A 21,519-nucleotide genomic window follows, 5' to 3' on the forward strand; every position below is an offset into this window, starting at 1 on the left:
GGGAAGTGCTTTATTCGCTCAGATGGGAATAAATACCCGTAAGAGATATCAGAAATTTTCCTTTTCGGCTCCTTCTCCAGGTCTATGCGGGGAAAATGGATATTATTTACAATAAACAATTTAAGTGCTCAGGAAACACCCTTCTAAAGGTCACAGCTTGGTAAAAGCTCCACCGGCAGGATTGCAAGGCTTAGAATAACATTCTGCTTTGCTGATCATCACAGAAAGGGAAAAAGGAGGAAGAAAAAAGGTGAAGAAATTTCCTCGAACATGTGGAGGTAGGGCATTAATAGCGTAGGTCCTGGGGAAATTAGCCCTGATACTCAGCTGCCAGTTTGTATGCGCTGAATGCAGAAACTTGGGCATCAAAATGTAACGTCCTCTCTAACGTCCACAGACCTGTGCGGACGCAGAGGGCTGAGAAAGGACACAACTCGTGCCACATCCTCAGCCTGAAGAAACACAACTCAAGAAATAAATCCCTGGACCCTTCTCATCACATCTGTGACGGGGGGGGTGTTTCCCCTTGCAAGAGCCAGCTCCACATAATGTCAACGATGGAAAAGCCCCTCTTGCAGGTCCCCTCTCCCCACACCCTCTTAGCTTTAAAGAAGAAAAGGTAGAAGATAACTTTTAAAATACACCAGAGGGTAATTTTCCTAAGGGGTTTGTTTTTTTTTTTCAGTAAAAGGAATATTTATCTATTTTTGAAGAGTTTCCCATACGTTCACAGGACACCAGGAGCTCCTGATGGAGGGACACTTCTGCGGTGGGAGAGCACAACTAAAGCCCCTGAGCTGGGGCGGGTCAAAGCACAGCCGAAAGAGCGGGGCAACGTCCAGAAGACATTTGGGACAGAAAGAGGATATTTGAGACATCAGGGAGCTTATTCACGGGGGTAAAACGAGGGCGGAACGGAGCCCGTGGCACACAGGGCATGGGTGCCTGCAGCCTCCTATTTAAATGACCAGGTCTGCAGCAATGCACACACACAGCGTTAAGGCAAGAGGGCTTTTGGCTTGGGGGGAGGAGGGGGGGAAGAATAAAAAAAAAAAAAGCAATAAATAAGGCTAGGACGTCCTTGGGCTGCACATATGTACCTCCCTGCGGCTGCAGGGCTCCAGGAACCAGGTTTGGTTTGCGTTTAAGTGCAAGGCAGGCAACTCCGGGATAACAGGGGAGGCTCCTTCCTCTTGAAACTGGACAATAACCCCCCTGAAATGACACCCTGGCCTCAGCGACCTGGAGTTTCCAATCAGATTTGGAAATTTTGGTTGCCTTTTTTTTTTTTTTTTTTTTTTTTTAAGCTACCTACTTTACAGACCAGGAATCCTTTAATCCTTTGCAGAACGGTCCCTCCTGCTGGACGGCAGTGCCACGAAGGGGATAGTCCCGTGGGGCTGAACTGAAGAACCTCAAGTCTTGCCGTGTCAAATATCCTCTTAAAAATTAAACTGCAGCCCCCTTGAGTTGGAGGATAAGGGCAGACCATGGTCAGAGAGAAGGCTGTCTGGCAACAAAAATTCTTTGGGTACTGCAACAAGACGTTTAGGAATGGTTAAAATGAACATGTTCTCCTTTTCCTGGTTGCTGCTGCATGTCCAAGGAGGTCATCTCCAGCCTGCCCTTGAGTGCTACAGCAATGCAAAAAGCTTGTGCACCCTTCCCTGCTTGTCCAAGCACCTGCGTCCGGGTTGGTCCAGGGCTGCTGCTGTCTCTCCAAGATCAACCCCACGTGGATGTGGCCAGGCCACCCACCAAGGCACAGGCAAGAGGACCTCCAAGTCCACCCAGTCTCCCTGCTGGCTTGCACAAGCGAGTTGCTACAAGCCCCAACTCACTTCCTGGGGAAGTCTTCCGTTCATTTTTTTACCCTGTCATTAATTTTTCTTGTTGTCTGACGAGAGATGGGCCACGCCCAGAGGCGGACGTGGACAGAGCAGCTCCTGCTGTGCAGAAGGGAGGTGGGCATCAACATTCACACCACTTCCATGGGACAGCATAAATCTGCAAATGAACACACCAAGCAGCTCACTCTTACCCTGAAATTCCTGTAAGAAGTACCTGAGCATTCTTCTGTGTGGTAAATTATTTTTCTTTTAATTAATACCTTGAAGGCTGCTTATAGTCTGTCACCAACATCTCCGTATTACTGGGCACTTACAGCAAGCCGGAGACACAAGTGAATGACCGCAATACATCCTTGTTCACATTATTAATTCCCACAAATTGATCGTTCTGCCAGCATCTTACAGCTTTCTAATTAAGTCTTTACACGGATGCTCCTGCGTGCGAGGGAGATGAATGCTAACAAAGTCCAGAAGCAGCAGTTATGGGATTGGGGTTGATGGGGCTCACGGCTGGGGAAGAGCAGGTGAGTCAGGCATCACATGCCCTGCACTTCCTCTCTTCACCCATCGGGCAGTTGTGTCAAACCAGACAGGAAAAGGGAACCGACAACATCACCTGCTACAGCTCCAGCAGGAGGTCTCACCGCCTTTGGGGACAGTAGAGTGGCACCTGGCACCGCCCAACTTTTAAGAGCATCCTGCAGCAAAATCCTGCCAAATTCCTTATCCATCAGATAAGCCAAGATCCCTTGGCTTGGTCCCTGAATCGGATCATCATCCCCCCAAGACACCTTTTTCTCCACCAAGTCCTTCTCCTCTTTGGCCCTCCTATGAGATTTGTTTTCCTGGTAAATAGCATGGGGGGAAAAAAAAAGAAGTTGGTTTGGGATTAGCAACTTATTAGAGAAGTAGTAGCTGTGTTAAATCATAATACTAAAACCCACACACATGCTGGCCTCCCCAGGGGAAGCGAACAGCTTTATAAGCAGCAGTAGCTGATGTACAGCCCCTCCTGGGCTGGGAAGGAGGAAGAGCAGAAGGAAAGGACAGCCCGGAGCACAACAGCTCCCAACACAAGTCTCTCCTGCTGAAGATGGGCCTCAAAAGAGGATCTGAGCACAGGCTGGTGGATTAGTGCTAGTAGGATTGGATCCAACAGGGCTTGGAGCCCAAAACCCAGCCAGATCTCCTCAGTTGGATGCTGAAGCCCTGAGAGGGGAGAAGTCCCGTGCTGACAGTTACCTCCATAGAGCCTGCACCAGAGGAGGTCACAAGTCTGCAGCTTGAATTAAAAAGAAATAACCACAAAGTTTGGCTTTTTTATTAAGCTCCTGATAAGTCTGGGAAGGGAGGTGGTGCTGGCAGCATATGTCAAGCTTTCACAGCCAGAAGAGCTTGCAGGAGATGCAACACCCAGAGAAGCGCAGTCTCAGTGGCATAGAACAACAGTGACAAGAGCAGCAGGTGGCAGATTTCTTCAGATGGGGGGAAGAAAGTAGCTTTCTAGATTAATGAGGAGCCTCAAGACAGATGGTTGAGAGGACCATGCATGGGGGGACTGCCCATAAAGACAACTTCCAGCTCCCACCCCCAACCAGGGGACGGTGCTGGGGTCTCTGTGCCCATGTAAGGAACACCAACAGCCCTTCGGAAGTCTAGCATCACAGCCTGGCCACACACTCAGCATGTGCATGGCACCCTGTCAAGGTAAAAAAAAAAAAACTAAGAAAAAAAAAAAAGAGGTTGTTTTAATCTCCTGTAGCTCCTTCAGGAAGGAGCTTGTGCATTAAACATGAAGGCTGACAGCCTGATCTGGAAAGATTTTGGCCAAAAAAAAAAAAAAAAGTAAAGCAAGCTTACACAGCTGCCTCATTTTTCCACCTGATTATTTTGGCCCAGCTGCTTAACTCATTGAAAACAGAAGCAAAAAAAAAAAAAAAACCAAAAAAACCACACACACAACACATTTGTCTTAAGCACATCATTCCTGGGCTTTCAAAGCCAGCTTGCTTGGGGAGGGGGTTCCTGCTCCACACCCTGCCGGGGCCACAGAGTGCAAGCGCCAAGCTGATTTCTCAGGGATGGGGAAAGCTCGTTTGCAGGGCCGGAGCCACACTCGGGCTGTGTTGGAGTGTATTGTAAGGAGAATCAGCATCACTAGGCTGCATCCTAATGGCTAGGGGATTGCAGCCCAAGAGCTTCAGGGCAGGCTTGCTGTTTCCAGCCTTCAGCTGCCAGATTTAGCTAATGCCTTTAACAGCAGCAGTTTTCAGAAGGCACTAGCAAAAGCAAAAGGCCAAACATGTGAGAACTAAGGCTGCTGGCATTGCTCTGAGTCAACCATGCCACTTTGCCCCTTTCTGCTCTTTATCCAGGGCCAGGAGCAGTTTCCTCCACTCAGAAAAGGCTTTTTGCCTTTTCTGTTGCAAGCATCGGGTCTTTGACTTCTCTTGGGATACTGAAAGCAAGAACATGAGGCATTCGGTCAGTTCAGACCGGAAGGATGGAGGGGAGGCAACAGGTTTGGGGATTCTCCCTGTGAAGCACACGAGGGTCACCAGCACCAACCAAGGCACAGCCATGCTTCAAGGAACCTGACCCCATTGCTGTGCGCACTCAGGAGCGCAGGGTTCCTGCACTCTATCCAATAAATCAATTACTTAACCTGATGCAATGTAGATAATCACAGATAGCACTGCAAAGCACATGGCCCTGCAGGCATGGCCTAAGAGCATCCTGCTGCCTCCAAGTTGGCCTGGAGGTGACCACAGCTCCCAGGGCATCCTCTGGGGCTGACAAGTGGCCCCCAGCCCAGGGTAAGCAAACCACTTTTGAGAAGCATCACTGTTACTCAAATTCTTGAGAAGTGCAACTGGTATTAAAAACTCACCACATCAGGAACAGAGAGAGACACCAAGAGTTCATACCCAGCTTGAATCCCACCAGGCTGAAGACACCTCAAGTATAAGCCAAGAGGTCAGAATAAGGCTATGCTGTGTAGGAGGGGAAGCCACAGAGCAAGGAGAATGGTTTCACACAGCTTTGCAGCTTGTCTTATGCATGTTGACTCCATTTTAGTGTGATGAGGACTCCAGGGCCCTGCGGCTCAGATCCTCCAGCACACCAGGGACAAGGCTTTTGCGAGGAGAGGTGATGAGAATCTAGATCATACCTACTGACGAAAGGCTTTCTCCTACCCCTAATATTTCAAAAAAAGTCTGTTTAGAGCGGGTGGACCAATAGCTTTCTCTATTTGTCCCCTCTCTTTTAATAACAAAGAGAAAATAGAAGCCATGCTCTGCCTACAGCAAACATTTAGGAGTCCATGCACAGCACTGCATGCCAGGTACACAATATACAGGGAGCCTCAGCAGCAGCACTGGGCATTTGGAAAGGCTTCCTGCAGAGACACACTTTCCATCCCCAAGTGCTGTGGCTTGGGAGATGCCTTCAGGTGACAACAGCTGTCCACATTTCCTAGAGCTTGTGGCCAGCCCAGGAGACGGCTTACCTGGAGGACGTACTCATGACCGGGTGCATGAGCACAACCCCAACTCCCATCTGAGCAGACCCAAGCAAAGCCTGACGGCTGTCCCTCCTCCCCACTGAGGACACAAGGGGAGGACAGAAACAACACTCTTTTATTAGGGTTGGGCATTTACAGTGACACTCTAGGAGGGCAGCTACATTTCCTGGACACAAGAAACAATCCAAGAGCAGTTAAGCTCAGCACAGTGGCTGCTGTGAGCACAACAACTTGGACCAGCACAGGAACTCCTTCAGCAACACCTGGAAGAGAAACAAGGAAAAAAAAACCACACACTTACTCCACATTTAATGGCTTTCCACCATCTGTCAGTGGATGAACTTGCAGGGGGTTCTGAGAAGACAACACTCAGACTGACTTCTGGAGGTTATACTGGAAATTCCCTGTCCTGGTGTGACATCAGGGGGCATTCATGACCAGATCAACCTGGACTCCCCTTCATCTGAGACCTGAAGGCACCTCCACTCAAACAAGAAGCACCACATACCATGTGAGGTCTTCCCTGCTGGTGCAAGACCTCCCGAGGAACTCCACAGTCCCTGAGCTGGATCAAGGATTACTAGCGGCCCAAGCGAGACTTCAGCCTCCGCTGCCCTGGAGGACCCACCTAAGAAGAGATGGACATGAGGGAGTTCACAGGGACGCTAATTCCTGCCTCGTCTGGATTTCAGGGCTTACAGGAAGGTGGACCCTGCCAGAGCAGTTCTTCTAGTAGTTTTCAGTGTCCTCATAGTTACTTGCCCAAGGACACGGGAGAAGAGTTAGGTTTGTCCCTAAGAGGAGATGCACTTGCTAAAGGTCTTCCAGCATCTTGGCTGCCCCAACCCAGAGGGTCGCTCTGCCGTGGGGGTACGTTTGGGACACGCAGAGCCTTACCTCGACTGGAAGGGATGCCTCTCTTCAGGCGCCTCCCTAGCCATCTGGATGGAGGGTTAATTCTCCGGGAGGATCCCCCATACAGTGGACAGCTGCCCGTCTCACAGCAGCTGCAGATGTCTCCAGTACCCTCCACTGGAGCCCACCTGAAACAGAATTCCCTGTAAGCCCTCTTCTCCAGGCTGGTCCCCTCCCCACATGCACCAGCTACTCACAGGCTGCTGGCTTTGTTGAAGGAACAGGCCTTGTTCAGTGGATCTGGGGCTTGGTCAGCTGGGGAGACCTTCAGGTGGCAGGTGATATAGATCTGGAAGGGCAATTAAACCCACAGCCAAGGTTCAGTAAGTGTCTTCAGGCAGAAGAGCACAGCTGCTGGCCATGCTGGGGGAGGAGGGGCAGGCACCACAGCTCACCAAGTTCCTGTCATCTCCTGCAAACTTGAAGGCATCAACTGTGAACTGCAGCATGTCCTGCCTCAGCCTTGGAGAGATGAAGGCTGAGGTGGTGTCCTCTGATCTCCCATCCACCAAGCACCTGCACAAGGGTCACGAGTCAGGGATGTCCCAGCCAGCTGCAGCAGCACCCCCAAGACACCACCATACCCCTTACCCGCTGAGCTCAATCAAGGCATATCGGGGAGAGGAGTTCCTGTGGGGACTCAGGGTAGCCACACAGTCATCCACAAAGAGCCTCAGGGGTACGTGGCCCCCAGAGGCAACATCAGCCTGGAGGTGCAGGCTTTCCCCCAGCTGGAAGCCATTGGAGAGTCTCTCAGTGCTCCAGTCATCTGGAAGGGAGATCCAAGGCCACAGGTCACTCTGGACACAAGCACATTGCCCTCCCTTTCCCCATGGCACCTCTTGACTAAGCAGCAACCCCATGTCCCACCAAGCAAGGTTTCACTTTAGCCCCCATTACAGCTCTGGTTGGGCACTCGGCACGTGGCCAAGAGCCGGCAGCAGCAGGGACCCGAGGGAAACGGGGCTGCCAGGTCTGCACCCACCGGTCATGAGGCGTAGGGAGAACGTCAGCCTCTCCTCGGCCGACACGGTGGAGCGGAAGGGAGCCCACGTGGGCTGGACAGCATTGCCGCTCACATTGCTCTTCCTAAATGCAAGAGACCAGCATTAACAAAGGTGCCACCATCACCTCGGGTCCACCGCACCAGAGACACAGCCCCCACTTGCTCACCTGGGATAGTGACACTCAATAGGAACCACAGCCGGGTTGGTCCTTACAATGACCACATTGCCAGGAGGACTAGGTTTGTAGGACAGACTTGTCTTGTAGATCAAGGAGTCTGGGGTCATCTGGAAGAAAGATTTGGGAGAGCTGACGAGGCAGACAGAAGCTCAGCACCAGCAGATACCCAGCACTGCCTGGCCTAGGACACACAGGGCACCAGCTGTAAAGGCTCTGCCACACTCCTGATCCAGAGCATCACAGGGAGCCATGAAGCTTTGAACTGGCATCTCAACAAGGTGCCAGCCCTGTAGGAGGTCAGGCTCAAGGACTTGGGCACTCCAGCAAGAGCCCACATCGGGTCCTCAAGCCTCCTCCCCCAGGTCAACTGGGGCACACCAGCTCCAGGCAGCCCTTCGGCTCTCCTGCTGAGCAGGTCAGCAGGTTCCCAGCAAGCCCCTTTGGAATCATAGGATCAGTTGGGTTGGAAGGGTTCTTTAAAGGCCACCTAGTCCAACCCCCCTGCAGTCAGCAGGGACATCTTCAACTACATCAGGTTGCTCAGAGCCTCACCCAGCCTGGCCTTGAATGTCTCCAGGGATGGGGCCTCCACCACCTCTCTGGGCAACCTGGGCCAGTGTCTCACCACCCTCAGTGCAAAGAGCTTCTCCCTTATGTCTAATCTAAACCTGCCCCGCTCTAGTTTAAACCATTGCCCCTCGTCCTATCGCTACATGCCCTTGCAGACAGCCTTTCTTGTAGGCCCCCTTCAGGTACTGGAAGGCTGCCATAAGGTCTACCCAGAGCCTTCTCTTCTCCAGGCTGAAGAACCCCAGCTCTCTCAGCCTGTCTTCATAGCAGAGGGGCTCCAGCCCTCTGAACTTCCCTAGGGACAAGTGTCAAGCTACGCCCAGCTCTCCCATGTACTCATGCTTCCACTTCCATCTAGCCAAGTCCTAAAACCACTGCAAGGCTTGATTGCTCTTGAGTGTGCTCCTCACCCAGGGCTCCATGAGAGCGCCCACACGCCAAAGACTAGCTCTGCTACGGTCGCTCCACCCCTCACTGGACAAATGCCGCAACCCGATGAGTCCCTCCTCACCCCAAATCCTGACACCACCTTTACCAGGTCATTTTGAGGACCGAGACCTTCACCCAGATGAATTAGGCAGCAAGACAGCACATTGCTCTTTCACAGTTCCCAAGTACCCACCCAAAGTTGGTCAAAGCCCAGAGAAGGTCCAGTCCCTACACAACATCACCAGGGAAGGAGCAGCCCCTCACCCCGGCAGCCCACCTCACCTGCAGGGTGCTGCCACACTCGTGCAGCCCAGCCACAAAGGTCACCGTGCTCTCAGCACCAGCACCCTGGGCCACAGGCAAGCAGGCAGCTGAGCCCAGGGTCAGGTCCGCAGCCTTGACCAGGTGTCCCGTGCCAAAGAGGTCCCTGTGCACCGTGACCACCACCTGCGCCTCCTGGCACTGAACAGCCACAGGGTGCCGCGGGGCTGCAGCCTGGAGCTGGGAGACATCCACCCATGCCCAGGGAGAGGGCCGGGAGAAGGAAGGCACACGGGGACGGCTCCAAGACGAGTCCCCCCTCAGAGGGAAGCTCCAAGGGCTGTAAGACGCCGCTTCAGCCAGCGCCCAGCACAACAACACCGCCACCAACCCCAAGCTGCCTCCAAAACCCATCCTGACCACAGGAAAACCAGCTCAGGAAGCAAAGGGCTGCTCAGGAGCCTTTTCTAGCAGCCCTCCCAGCAGCCCAGCCCAGACGGGGCACACCTGGGGCTGCAGGCATGGCCCCGCTCAGGACAACGCGACCCAGCTGGGACCATCCCTCCCTCTCAGGGTGTGCAGGGTGATTCCCCTCCACCTGCACCTGGAAATTGCCCTGGAGCACTTTCTCCCATGTCCCTCTCTCTTGCCTGTTGGAGGTGGCATCGGCCGTTGCCACATTGGTGGCCAACTGGCCACAAGCCCTCTGCTCTTCTCCTTTATACCTCTGCCTCTCTGAGATGGAGCCAATTTTGGCCACCAACGTGGCAAGGGCTCAGCCAGGCCCCCACAACCATTTCCTCCCTGGGCTCCCCCACAGCATCAGCGTCAGCAGTTCCCCAAAACCCGGGGCCTGCAGCACCGCTCGAGGTGGCGCGTCCCGAAATGGAGAGGACCTCAACTGCAAAACCCACCTGGGCTCTGGCCCGTGTGTGCTGGCAATCTGTCCATGCTCGATTTCATGGGTATCTGCGCTGGGTAATTGTGTATCGAGTAATGAAGGCATCATAACCGGCTTATTTGCATAGAAAGCAGAGGTACAAAAGCCGATCTTCCCATCATAGCAGCTGATAAGTGAATGGCAGGCATAATCAAGAGATTAATTGGCCCTCGTGTGTTAATGATGCTAACTGGCACAGCTGCTGGTGTGTACAGTACCACGACTAAGGGCTCTACATCACTGAGCTGGATGGAGAGGTTGGGGGTCACTCAAAGCGACTTGCCAGGGTGACAGAGCCCGGTGAGTGGGGTCCCCTCAACACGGGGGCGATGCCCTGCACACACCCGCTCTTCAACGGCGAGGCTGAACAAGCCGGGAGGGGGGTTTTCAGCATGAGTGGTTGTGTTCATCCTGGTGTTTCTACCGGTGCTTTACGTGGGTGCCCGGGGAAATGGGGTTTACTGGCGGAAGCCCCTTCCTCCGGGTCTGCTAAGACCTGCAGGATGGGTTTGGGCTGGGGTGACTTGCCCTCTTTGCTCTTTGGGGGGACTGCAGCGATGAGCTGCATGAAGAAAGCTCCCACCGAGACCCAGGGGTGCGCTGAAATTCCCGGAGGGATCCCCTTCCCTCCCTGGCCCAAGCATTAGGCATTCCCCGTTGGCTCCCCGAGGCATGAATAATGCCACACACACGCACACCATCCTTTTCTGGCGTGATCCCTCTGTCCCAGCCTTGCCCCTTCTATTTTTATGACTGGTGAATAAATGATACGACAAGAAAAACCTCTCCGGCAGCTCAAGCCCTCTTTATTAATTCAGCAAGCACTGGGCCATCTCCAAACCCAGCTCCTCCCAGGGCTAGGTGGGTGTCTTGTACCCCACAAGCTGGGTTTGCCCAGGGCAGCTCCTGCAGCCAAAGGCATCGGGGAGGATGGGAGGTGATGCTCGAGCTGCCCAAAGCCCCATCACCCCACCCGGCAGCAGGACACGCCACCGAAGGCCCAGGGCTTCATTCACCCAGCCTCCCGCAAACCATCTCCATGAGGACACGGGTCTACGTGGATGGGTGCCTGCACCCCACGCACCTCTGCTCCTGCTCCCGCTCCCAAGGGAGAGGTGCAGCTCACCTAGAAACCCCAGGAGCCACCTACAGCCCCGGCCGCGTGTCTCACGCCAACACAGCCCAAGGATTCTCTGCTCAAACGTGCATTTCTCACACCTTGCAACACCTCCAGCCTGAGCCCAGCAGCTCAAAGCACCGGGAGTGCGGTGTTTCAAAATCAATTCAGGCGTGCGGGATGAAACAGGGATGGGAGACGCACTGGCCTTAGAAGTCTGGACCTGTTGGGTGGGGAACAGCTTTTATTCTCGTTTGGGTGCAAAAGAGATCAATAGGCAGCAAAATCCCCACCCCATCCACCACCTCCTGGCTCTTGTGCAGCAGCAAGTGCTGCCTCCATCACCGTGATCTGTATTTAACAGCTCTGAAGGAATAGCCCTCTCCATCTGCAGAGTTCTCTCTCCACAGGCTTCCTCCAGGAAGGAAGGACACTGGGGGCCATCTCCTTTTTGCCGTAGGGGTCGGTCCTTCCCTGGGCTATCAAGAGCTCGGGTTCTTCACTGAGACCCCGCCAGAAGAGGAAGGCCAACTGCTGCGTACGCCCCATCCATGCTCCTTGGAAAGCCCGCAGTTGAGCAGGATGAGTCCCACAGGGGAAGCCTTTGATCCGTGCTGTAGAAAACAACATCACATCGACGCTTTGGGGTGAGTCCGCGCCTGAATTTTTCATTTCTAGACACAACTTCACCACCCGAGATGAGAAAAATCGTTTCTCTGTCGGGCATGGAAAAGAACCGCACTCTCAGCACATTTTCTCTAGATGGCTCATCCAGAGGCATCCGTTTATTTGCCGGGGTCCTTTTTCACTGGAGTGTTAAATACTGTATTAACAGGGGAACTGAACACTTCTCTGGCAATAGTTAAGCAACATCTCCTTACCTGACACAGCACGTGCTTCTCTAAGGCTCATTAAGCAACACCAGCCTCTCTTCGCCGGGCCCCGAGAAAACGATGCTATCACCCAGCCTGCAGCGCAGCGGCTCAGAACCCGCTCGGGAAAGCGCTGCCAGGCGGGTTCGTCTCACCCACCGCGAGCAATGGTGGTGAAACAACATTGAAATGACACCCCATCGTAAAATGTCATTCAAACGTCACCCCAGTTCCCTCGGCCCCACGCCACGCTTCGCCTGCGCATCCCAAAGAGAAACAAACCCCGCTTGGCTGACGCAGGAAAAGAGGGGAACTGGGCTTTGAAAATGATAGCGCTCATTCATTTTCCTGGCTGGAGACAACTTCTTAAAGCCAGGTAGGGGCTTTTTGAGCAACATCACCCTTTCGTTTCAAATCTCTCTTAAATGACTCCTGAGTCACCGCCATAAATACTCCCCGCTCTTCCTTTCTGCTTCAGATCTCTTCTATCTGCTGATGGATAAATTGCTCGAGTTACCCAGGATAAATCACACAGGACAGCCATATCTGTAATTAAAGCGTCTCTCAACCCTTCTGTTAACACTGACTTAGCAGGGCTAAGTGCATTGTAGGTGAAGATCAAGTATGAGACCATCTAAGGAACCTGAAGGTGCACAAGTCTGTGGGTCCTGATGAAATCCATCCGTGGGTCCTGAGGGAACCGGCAGATGACTTTTCTAAGCTGCTTTCCATTCTATTTGAAAAGTCGTGGCAGTCTGGGGAAGGTTCCACTGGCAGGAAAAGGGGAAACATAACCCCCATTTTCAAAAAGAGAAAAAAGGAAGACCCGGGCAACTACCAGAATCCGTGCCCAGCAAGGTCATGGAGCAGATCCTCCTGGAAAATCTAAGGCACCCGAAAATACGGAGGTGATAGGTGATAGTCATCATGGCTTCAACAAGGGCACGTCATGCCTGACAAATTTGGTGACCACCTACGACAGGGTTACAGTATCGGTGGATAAGGGGAGAGCCACAGACATCATCTACCTGGACTTGTGCAAAGCATTTGACACTGTCCCTGGTCTCTAAATTGGAGAGGCTTGAATTTGATGGGCAGACCACTCAGTGGATAAGGAACTGGCTGGATGGCCGCGCTCAAAGGGTTGTGGTCAACAGCTCAGTGTCCAAGTGGAAACCAGTGATGAGTGGCGTTCCTCAGGGGTCAGTACTGGGACCGGTGCTGTTTAACATCTTTGTTGGCAACGTGGACAGTGGGATCAAGCACACCCTCATCAAGTTTGCCAAAGACACCAAGCTGCGTGGCACAGTTATCACACTGGAGGGAAGGGATGCCATCCAGAGGGACCTGGACAGGCTCGAGAGGTGGGCCTGTGCAAACCTCAGGAAGTTCTACCAGGCCAAGTGTAAGGTCCTGCAGCTGAGTCAGGGCAATCCCAAGCACAAATACAGGCTGGGTGGAGAATGGATTGAGAGCAGCCCAGAGGAAAGGGACTTGGGGGTGCTGGTGGATGAGAAGCTCAGCATGAGCCAGTAACGTGCGCTGGCACACCAGAAGGCCAGCATCAAAATTATGGCCAGCAGGGTGAGGGAGGTGATTTTGCCCCTCAACCCTGCTCTGGTGAGACCCCAGCTCTACAGTGTTCAGCCTTGGAATCCACAGCACAAGAAGGACATGGACCTGTTGGGTGCATCCAGAGGAGGCCATGAAGATACTCTTAGGGCTGGAGACCCTCTGCTGTGACAAGAGGCTGAGAGGGTTGGGGTTATTCAGCCTGGAGAAGAGAAGGCTCTGGGGAGACCTTATAGTAGCCTTCAAGTATGTAAAGGGAGCCTACGGGAAAGCTGGGGAAGGCCTCCAGCAATAGGACAAGGGGTAATGGCTCCAAAGGGGAAGAGAGGAGATTTAGATGAGGTAGCAGGAAGAAACTTTTCACTACAAGGGTGGTGAGACCCTGGCCCAGGTTGCCCAGAGATGTTGTGGCTGCCCCATCCCTGGAGCTGTTCAAGGTCAGGTTGGACAGGGCTTGGAGCTACCTGGCCTAGAAGAAGGCATCCCTGCCAAAGACCAGGGGGGTTGGAACAAGATGACCTTTAAGGTCCCTTCCAACTCAAACCATTCTATGGTTCTATGATTTAAGACTCCTTGCCATCAGGCACAGCACTGCATGCCAGGTACACAATATACAGGGAGCCTCAGCAGCAGCACTGGGCATTTGGAAAGGCTTCCTGCAGAGACACACTTTCCATCCCCAAGTGCTGTGGCTTGGGAGATGCCTTCAGGTGACAACAGCTGTCCACATTTCCTAGAGCTTGTGGCCAGCCCAGGAGACGGCTTACCTGGAGGACGTACTCATGACCGGGTGCATGAGCACAACCCCAACTCCCATCTGAGCAGACCCAAGCAAAGCCTGACGGCTGTCCCTCCTCCCCACTGAGGACACAAGGGGAGGACAGAAACAACACTCTTTTATTAGGGTTGGGCATTTACAGTGACACTCTAGGAGGGCAGCTACATTTCCTGGACACAAGAAACAATCCAAGAGCAGTTAAGCTCAGCACAGTGGCTGCTGTGAGCACAACAACTTGGACCAGCACAGGAACTCCTTCAGCAACACCTGGAAGAGAAACAAGGAAAAAAAAACCACACACTTACTCCACATTTAATGGCTTTCCACCATCTGTCAGTGGATGAACTTGCAGGGGGTTCTGAGAAGACAACACTCAGACTGACTTCTGGAGGTTATACTGGAAATTCCCTGTCCTGGTGTGACATCAGGGGGCATTCATGACCAGATCAACCTGGACTCCCCTTCATCTGAGACCTGAAGGCACCTCCACTCAAACAAGAAGCACCACATACCATGTGAGGTCTTCCCTGCTGGTGCAAGACCTCCCGAGGAACTCCACAGTCCCTGAGCTGGATCAAGGATTACTAGCGGCCCAAGCGAGACTTCAGCCTCCGCTGCCCTGGAGGACCCACCTAAGAAGAGATGGACATGAGGGAGTTCACAGGGACGCTAATTCCTGCCTCGTCTGGATTTCAGGGCTTACAGGAAGGTGGACCCTGCCAGAGCAGTTCTTCTAGTAGTTTTCAGTGTCCTCATAGTTACTTGCCCAAGGACACGGGAGAAGAGTTAGGTTTGTCCCTAAGAGGAGATGCACTTGCTAAAGGTCTTCCAGCATCTTGGCTGCCCCAACCCAGAGGGTCGCTCTGCCGTGGGGGTACGTTTGGGACACGCAGAGCCTTACCTCGACTGGAAGGGATGCCTCTCTTCAGGCGCCTCCCTAGCCATCTGGATGGAGGGTTAATTCTCCGGGAGGATCCCCCATACAGTGGACAGCTGCCCGTCTCACAGCAGCTGCAGATGTCTCCAGTACCCTCCACTGGAGCCCACCTGAAACAGAATTCCCTGTAAGCCCTCTTCTCCAGGCTGGTCCCCTCCCCACATGCACCAGCTACTCACAGGCTGCTGGCTTTGTTGAAGGAACAGGCCTTGTTCAGTGGATCTGGGGCTTGGTCAGCTGGGGAGACCTTCAGGTGGCAGGTGATATAGATCTGGAAGGGCAATTAAACCCACAGCCAAGGTTCAGTAAGTGTCTTCAGGCAGAAGAGCACAGCTGCTGGCCATGCTGGGGGAGGAGGGGCAGGCACCACAGCTCACCAAGTTCCTGTCATCTCCTGCAAACTTGAAGGCATCAACTGTGAACTGCAGCATGTCCTGCCTCAGCCTTGGAGAGATGAAGGCTGAGGTGGTGTCCTCTGATCTCCCATCCACCAAGCACCTGCACAAGGGTCATGAGTCAGGGATGTCCCAGCCAGCTGCAGCAGCACCCCCAAGACACCACCATACCCCTTACCCGCTGAGCTCAATCAAGGCATATCGGGGAGAGGAGTTCCTGTGGGGACTCAGGGTAGCCACACAGTCATCCACAAAGAGCCTCAGGGGTACGTGGCCCCCAGAGGCAACATCAGCCTGGAGGTGCAGGCTTTCCCCCAGCTGGAAGCCATTGGAGAGTCTCTCAGTGCTCCAGTCATCTGGAAGGGAGATCCAAGGCCACAGGTCACTCTGGACACAAGCACATTGCCCTCCCTTTCCCCATGGCACCTCTTGACTAAGCAGCAACCCCATGTCCCACCAAGCAAGGTTTCACTTTAGCCCCCATTACAGCTCTGGTTGGGCACTCGGCACGTGGCCAAGAGCCGGCAGCAGCAGGGACCCGAGGGAAACGGGGCTGCCAGGTCTGCACCCACCGGTCATGAGGCGTAGGGAGAACGTCAGCCTCTCCTCGGCCGACACGGTGGAGCAGAAGGGAGCCCACGTGGGCTGGACAGCATTGCCGCTCACATTGCTCTTCCTAAATGCAAGAGACCAGCATTAACAAAGGTGCCACCATCACCTCGGGTCCACCGCACCAGAGACACAGCCCCCACTTGCTCACCTGGGATAGTGACACTCAATAGGAACCACAGCCGGGTTGGTCCTTACAATGACCACATTGCCAGGAGGACTAGGTTTGTAGGACAGACTTGTCTTGTAGATCAAGGAGTCTGGGGTCATCTGGAAGAAAGATTTGGGAGAGCTGACGAGGCAGACAGAAGCTCAGCACCAGCAGATACCCAGCACTGCCTGGCCTAGGACACACAGGGCACCAGCTGTAAAGGCTCTGCCACACTCCTGATCCAGAGCATCACAGGGAGCCATGAAGCTTTGAACTGGCATCTCAACAAGGTGCCAGCCCTGTAGGAGGTCAGGCTCAAGGACTTGGGCACTCCAGCAAGAGCCCACATCGGGTCCTCAAGCCTCCTCCCCCAGGTCAACTGGGGCACACCAGCTCCAGGCAGCCCTTCGGCTCTCCTGCTGAGCAGGTCAGCAGGTTCCCAGCAAGCCCCTTTGGAATCATAGGATCAGTTGGGTTGGAAGGGTTCTTTAAAGGCCACCTAGTCCAACCCCCCTGCAGTCAGCAGGGACATCTTCAACTACATCAGGTTGCTCAGAGCCTCACCCAGCCTGGCCTTGAATGTCTCCAGGGATGGGGCCTCCACCACCTCTCTGGGCAACCTGGGCCAGTGTCTCACCACCCTCAGTGCAAAGAGCTTCTCCCTTATGTCTAATCTAAACCTGCCCCGCTCTAGTTTAAACCATTGCCCCTCGTCCTATCGCTACATGCCCTTGCAGACAGCCTTTCTTGTAGGCCCCCTTCAGGTACTGGAAGGCTGCCATAAGGTCTACCCAGAGCCTTCTCTTCTCCAGGCTGAAGAACCCCAGCTCTCTCAGCCTGTCTTCATAGCAGAGGGGCTCCAGCCCTCTGAACTTCCCTAGGGACAAGTGTCAAGCTACGCCCAGCTCTCCCATGTACTCATGCTTCCACTTCCATCTAGCCAAGTCCTAAAACCACTGCAAGGCTTGATTGCTCTTGAGTGTGCTCCTCACCCAGGGCTCCATGAGAGCGCCCACACGCCAAAGACTAGCTCTGCTACGGTCGCTCCACCCCTCACTGGACAAATGCCGCAACCCGATGAGTCCCTCCTCACCCCAAATCCTGACACCACCTTTACCAGGTCATTTTGAGGACCGAGACCTTCACCCAGATGAATTAGGCAGCAAGACAGCACATTGCTCTTTCACAGTTCCCAAGTACCCACCCAAAGTTGGTCAAAGCCCAGAGAAGGTCCAGTCCCTACACAACATCACCAGGGAAGGAGCAGCCCCTCACCCCGGCAGCCCACCTCACCTGCAGGGTGCTGCCACACTCGTGCAGCCCAGCCACAAAGGTCACCGTGCTCTCAGCACCAGCACCCTGGGCCACAGGCAAGCAGGCAGCTGAGCCCAGGGTCAGGTCCGCAGCCTTGACCAGGTGTCCCGTGCCAAAGAGGTCCCTGTGCACCGTGACCACCACCTGCGCCTCCTGGCACTGAACAGCCACAGGGTGCCGCGGGGCTGCAGCCTGGAGCTGGGAGACATCCACCCATGCCCAGGGAGAGGGCCGGGAGAAGGAAGGCACACGGGGACGGCTCCAAGACGAGTCCCCCCTCAGAGGGAAGCTCCAAGGGCTGTAAGACGCCGCTTCAGCCAGCGCCCAGCACAACAACACCGCCACCAACCCCAAGCTGCCTCCAAAACCCATCCTGACCACAGGAAAACCAGCTCAGGAAGCAAAGGGCTGCTCAGGAGCCTTTTCTAGCAGCCCTCCCAGCAGCCCAGCCCAGACGGGGCACACCTGGGGCTGCAGGCATGGCCCCGCTCAGGACAACGCGACCCAGCTGGGACCATCCCTCCCTCTCAGGGTGTGCAGGGTGATTCCCCTCCACCTGCACCTGGAAATTGCCCTGGAGCACTTTCTCCCATGTCCCTCTCTCTTGCCTGTTGGAGGTGGCATCGGCCGTTGCCACATTGGTGGCCAACTGGCCACAAGCCCTCTGCTCTTCTCCTTTATACCTCTGCCTCTCTGAGATGGAGCCAATTTTGGCCACCAACGTGGCAAGGGCTCAGCCAGGCCCCCACAACCATTTCCTCCCTGGGCTCCCCCACAGCATCAGCGTCAGCAGTTCCCCAAAACCCGGGGCCTGCAGCACCGCTCGAGGTGGCGCGTCCCGAAATGGAGAGGACCTCAACTGCAAAACCCACCTGGGCTCTGGCCCGTGTGTGCTGGCAATCTGTCCATGCTCGATTTCATGGGTATCTGCGCTGGGTAATTGTGTATCGAGTAATGAAGGCATCATAACCGGCTTATTTGCATAGAAAGCAGAGGTACAAAAGCCGATCTTCCCATCATAGCAGCTGATAAGTGAATGGCAGGCATAATCAAGAGATTAATTGGCCCTCGTGTGTTAATGATGCTAATTGGCACAGCTGCTGGTGTGTACAGTACCACGACTAAGGGCTCTACATCACTGAGCTGGATGGAGAGGTTGGGGGTCACTCAAAGCGACTTGCCAGGGTGACAGAGCCCGGTGAGTGGGGTCCCCTCAACACGGGGGCGATGCCCTGCACACACCCGCTCTTCAACGGCGAGGCTGAACAAGCCGGGAGGGGGGTTTTCAGCATGAGTGGTTGTGTTCATCCTGGTGTTTCTACCGGTGCTTTACGTGGGTGCCCGGGGAAATGGGGTTTACTGGCGGAAGCCCCTTCCTCCGGGTCTGCTAAGACCTGCAGGATGGGTTTGGGCTGGGGTGACTTGCCCTCTTTGCTCTTTGGGGGGACTGCAGCGATGAGCTGCATGAAGAAAGCTCCCACCGAGACCCAGGGGTGCGCTGAAATTCCCGGAGGGATCCCCTTCCCTCCCTGGCCCAAGCATTAGGCATTCCCCGTTGGCTCCCCGAGGCATGAATAATGCCACACACACGCACACCATCCTTTTCTGGCGTGATCCCTCTGTCCCAGCCTTGCCCCTTCTATTTTTATGACTGGTGAATAAATGATACGACAAGAAAAACCTCTCCGGCAGCTCAAGCCCTCTTTATTAATTCAGCAAGCACTGGGCCATCTCCAAACCCAGCTCCTCCCAGGGCTAGGTGGGTGTCTTGTACCCCACAAGCTGGGTTTGCCCAGGGCAGCTCCTGCAGCCAAAGGCATCGGGGAGGATGGGAGGTGATGCTCGAGCTGCCCAAAGCCCCATCACCCCACCCGGCAGCAGGACACGCCACCGAAGGCCCAGGGCTTCATTCACCCAGCCTCCCGCAAACCATCTCCATGAGGACACGGGTCTACGTGGATGGGTGCCTGCACCCCACGCACCTCTGCTCCTGCTCCCGCTCCCAAGGGAGAGGTGCAGCTCACCTAGAAACCCCAGGAGCCACCTACAGCCCCGGCCGCGTGTCTCACGCCAACACAGCCCAAGGATTCTCTGCTCAAACGTGCATTTCTCACACCTTGCAACACCTCCAGCCTGAGCCCAGCAGCTCAAAGCACCGGGAGTGCGGTGTTTCAAAATCAATTCAGGCGTGCGGGATGAAACAGGGATGGGAGACGCACTGGCCTTAGAAGTCTGGACCTGTTGGGTGGGGAACAGCTTTTATTCTCGTTTGGGTGCAAAAGAGATCAATAGGCAGCAAAATCCCCACCCCATCCACCACCTCCTGGCTCTTGTGCAGCAGCAAGTGCTGCCTCCATCACCGTGATCTGTATTTAACAGCTCTGAAGGAATAGCCCTCTCCATCTGCAGAGTTCTCTCTCCACAGGCTTCCTCCAGGAAGGAAGGACACTGGGGGCCATCTCCTTTTTGCCGTAGGGGTCGGTCCTTCCCTGGGCTATCAAGAGCTCGGGTTCTTCACTGAGACCCCGCCAGAAGAGGAAGGCCAACTGCTGCGTACGCCCCATCCATGCTCCTTGGAAAGCCCGCGGTTGAGCAGGATGAGTCCCACAGGGGAAGCCTTTGATCCGTGCTGTAGAAAACAACATCACATCGACGCTTTGGGGTGAGTCCGCGCCTGAATTTTTCATTTCTAGACACAACTTCACCACCCGAGATGAGAAAAATCGTTTCTCTGTCGGGCATGGAAAAGAACCGCACTCTCAGCACATTTTCTCTAGATGGCTCATCCAGAGGCATCCGTTTATTTGCCGGGGTCCTTTTTCACTGGAGTGTTAAATACTGTATTAACAGGGGAACTGAACACTTCTCTGGCAATAGTTAAGCAACATCTCCTTACCTGACACAGCACGTGCTTCTCTAAGGCTCATTAAGCAACACCAGCCTCTCTTCGCCGGGCCCCGAGAAAACGATGCTATCACCCAGCCTGCAGCGCAGCGGCTCAGAACCCGCTCGGGAAAGCGCTGCCAGGCGGGTTCGTCTCACCCACCGCGAGCAATGGTGGTGAAACAACATTGAAATGACACCCCATCGTAAAATGTCATTCAAACGTCACCCCAGTTCCCTCGGCCCCACGCCACGCTTCGCCTGCGCATCCCAAAGAGAAACAAACCCCGCTTGGCTGACGCAGGAAAAGAGGGGAACTGGGCTTTGAAAATGATAGCGCTCATTCATTTTCCTGGCTGGAGACAACTTCTTAAAGCCAGGTAGGGGCTTTTTGAGCAACATCACCCTTTCGTTTCAAATCTCTCTTAAATGACTCCTGAGTCACCGCCATAAATACTCCCCGCTCTTCCTTTCTGCTTCAGATCTCTTCTATCTGCTGATGGATAAATTGCTCGAGTTACCCAGGATAAATCACACAGGACAGCCATATCTGTAATCAAAGCGTCTCTCAACCCTTCTGTTAACACTGACTTAGCAGGGCTAAGTGCATTGTAGGTGAAGATCAAGTATGAGACCATCTAAGGAACCTGAAGGTGCACAAGTCTGTGGGTCCTGATGAAATCCATCCGTGGGTCCTGAGGGAACCGGCAGATGAATTTTCTAAGCTGCTTTCCATTATATTCAGAAAGTTGGGGCAGGTGAAGTACCCACTGACTGGAAAAGGGAAAACACAAGTCGGGGATAGACAGCAATGCTGCTCCCCAGAGCACGACAGGGGCATCATCCCATCCCACCCCATCCCATTCCATCCCCTCGTCTATCATCCAGCCCATCCCATCATCCATCATCCAGCCCATGTGGTCCTGGGTGGGGAGGCAGCAACAAGGCTCAGCATCTCTATCCTCCCGTCTCTCCGCAATTAGGTCAATAAGAGAAGCAGGAGCCTTTTGTTTATTATTGGTGGGGAGAATCAAGCCGCCATCGATCGGCGCTGAGGAGAGACTCGCCCCGGCAATTTCTGAAATAATCTGCCAAATGGGATTTTTTTTGTTGCGTTTTACCCATCGAAATTGTTTGGATGAACTCGCAGCCTCGCCTGCTCCCAGGAGGGATGAGTGCAAACACAAGCGAGCTCCAGCAGCTGAGCTGTTGCCA

At 54.1% G+C, this 21,519-nt stretch overlaps 2 protein-coding genes across 2 annotated transcripts; both read right to left on the reverse strand.

Moving 5' to 3' along the window:
* Window positions 1-4,186: 4,186 nt before the first annotated feature.
* On the reverse strand, window positions 4,187-9,150 carry LOC134520901 (zona pellucida sperm-binding protein 3-like). Its single transcript, XM_063346773.1, has 10 exons — window positions 8,758-9,150; window positions 7,465-7,583; window positions 7,277-7,380; window positions 6,883-7,060; window positions 6,687-6,807; window positions 6,489-6,580; window positions 6,274-6,419; window positions 5,885-6,004; window positions 5,538-5,639; window positions 4,187-4,308 (listed from the first exon to the last, which is right to left on the reverse strand). The coding sequence occupies exons 1-10, from the start codon at window positions 9,148-9,150 to the stop codon at window positions 4,187-4,189; spliced, it is 1,497 nt and encodes a 498-aa protein (XP_063202843.1).
* A 5,001-nt stretch (window positions 9,151-14,151) lies between these two features.
* LOC134520902 (zona pellucida sperm-binding protein 3-like) lies at window positions 14,152-17,793 on the reverse strand. Its single transcript, XM_063346775.1, has 9 exons — window positions 17,401-17,793; window positions 16,108-16,226; window positions 15,920-16,023; window positions 15,526-15,703; window positions 15,330-15,450; window positions 15,132-15,223; window positions 14,917-15,062; window positions 14,528-14,647; window positions 14,152-14,282 (listed from the first exon to the last, which is right to left on the reverse strand). The coding sequence occupies exons 1-9, from the start codon at window positions 17,791-17,793 to the stop codon at window positions 14,152-14,154; spliced, it is 1,404 nt and encodes a 467-aa protein (XP_063202845.1).
* Window positions 17,794-21,519: the final 3,726 nt, after the last annotated feature.

This window comes from Chroicocephalus ridibundus, chromosome 9 (assembly GCF_963924245.1).
Source record: "Chroicocephalus ridibundus chromosome 9, bChrRid1.1, whole genome shotgun sequence".
In the NCBI taxonomy this organism is placed as follows: Eukaryota; Metazoa; Chordata; class Aves; order Charadriiformes; family Laridae; genus Chroicocephalus; species Chroicocephalus ridibundus.

Excerpts from the sequence above, each read along its gene's own strand:
- LOC134520901 (XM_063346773.1), bottom strand. The coding sequence starts at position 9,150 with ATGGGTTTTGGAGGCAGCTTGGGGTTGGTGGCGGTGTTGTTGTGCTGG. Across the intron at positions 7,381-7,464 it reads ATTGAGTGTCACTATCCCAG|GAAGAGCAATGTGAGCGGCA; the intron begins GTGAGCAAGTGG and ends TCTTGCATTTAG. Across the intron at positions 5,640-5,884 it reads AGCAGGGAAGACCTCACATG|GTGTTGCTGAAGGAGTTCCT; the intron begins GTATGTGGTGCT and ends TTTCTCTTCCAG.
- LOC134520902 (XM_063346775.1), bottom strand. The coding sequence starts at position 17,793 with ATGGGTTTTGGAGGCAGCTTGGGGTTGGTGGCGGTGTTGTTGTGCTGG. Across the intron at positions 16,024-16,107 it reads ATTGAGTGTCACTATCCCAG|GAAGAGCAATGTGAGCGGCA; the intron begins GTGAGCAAGTGG and ends TCTTGCATTTAG. Across the intron at positions 15,704-15,919 it reads CTCCCTACGCCTCATGACCG|ATGACTGGAGCACTGAGAGA; the intron begins GTGGGTGCAGAC and ends TCTCCCTTCCAG.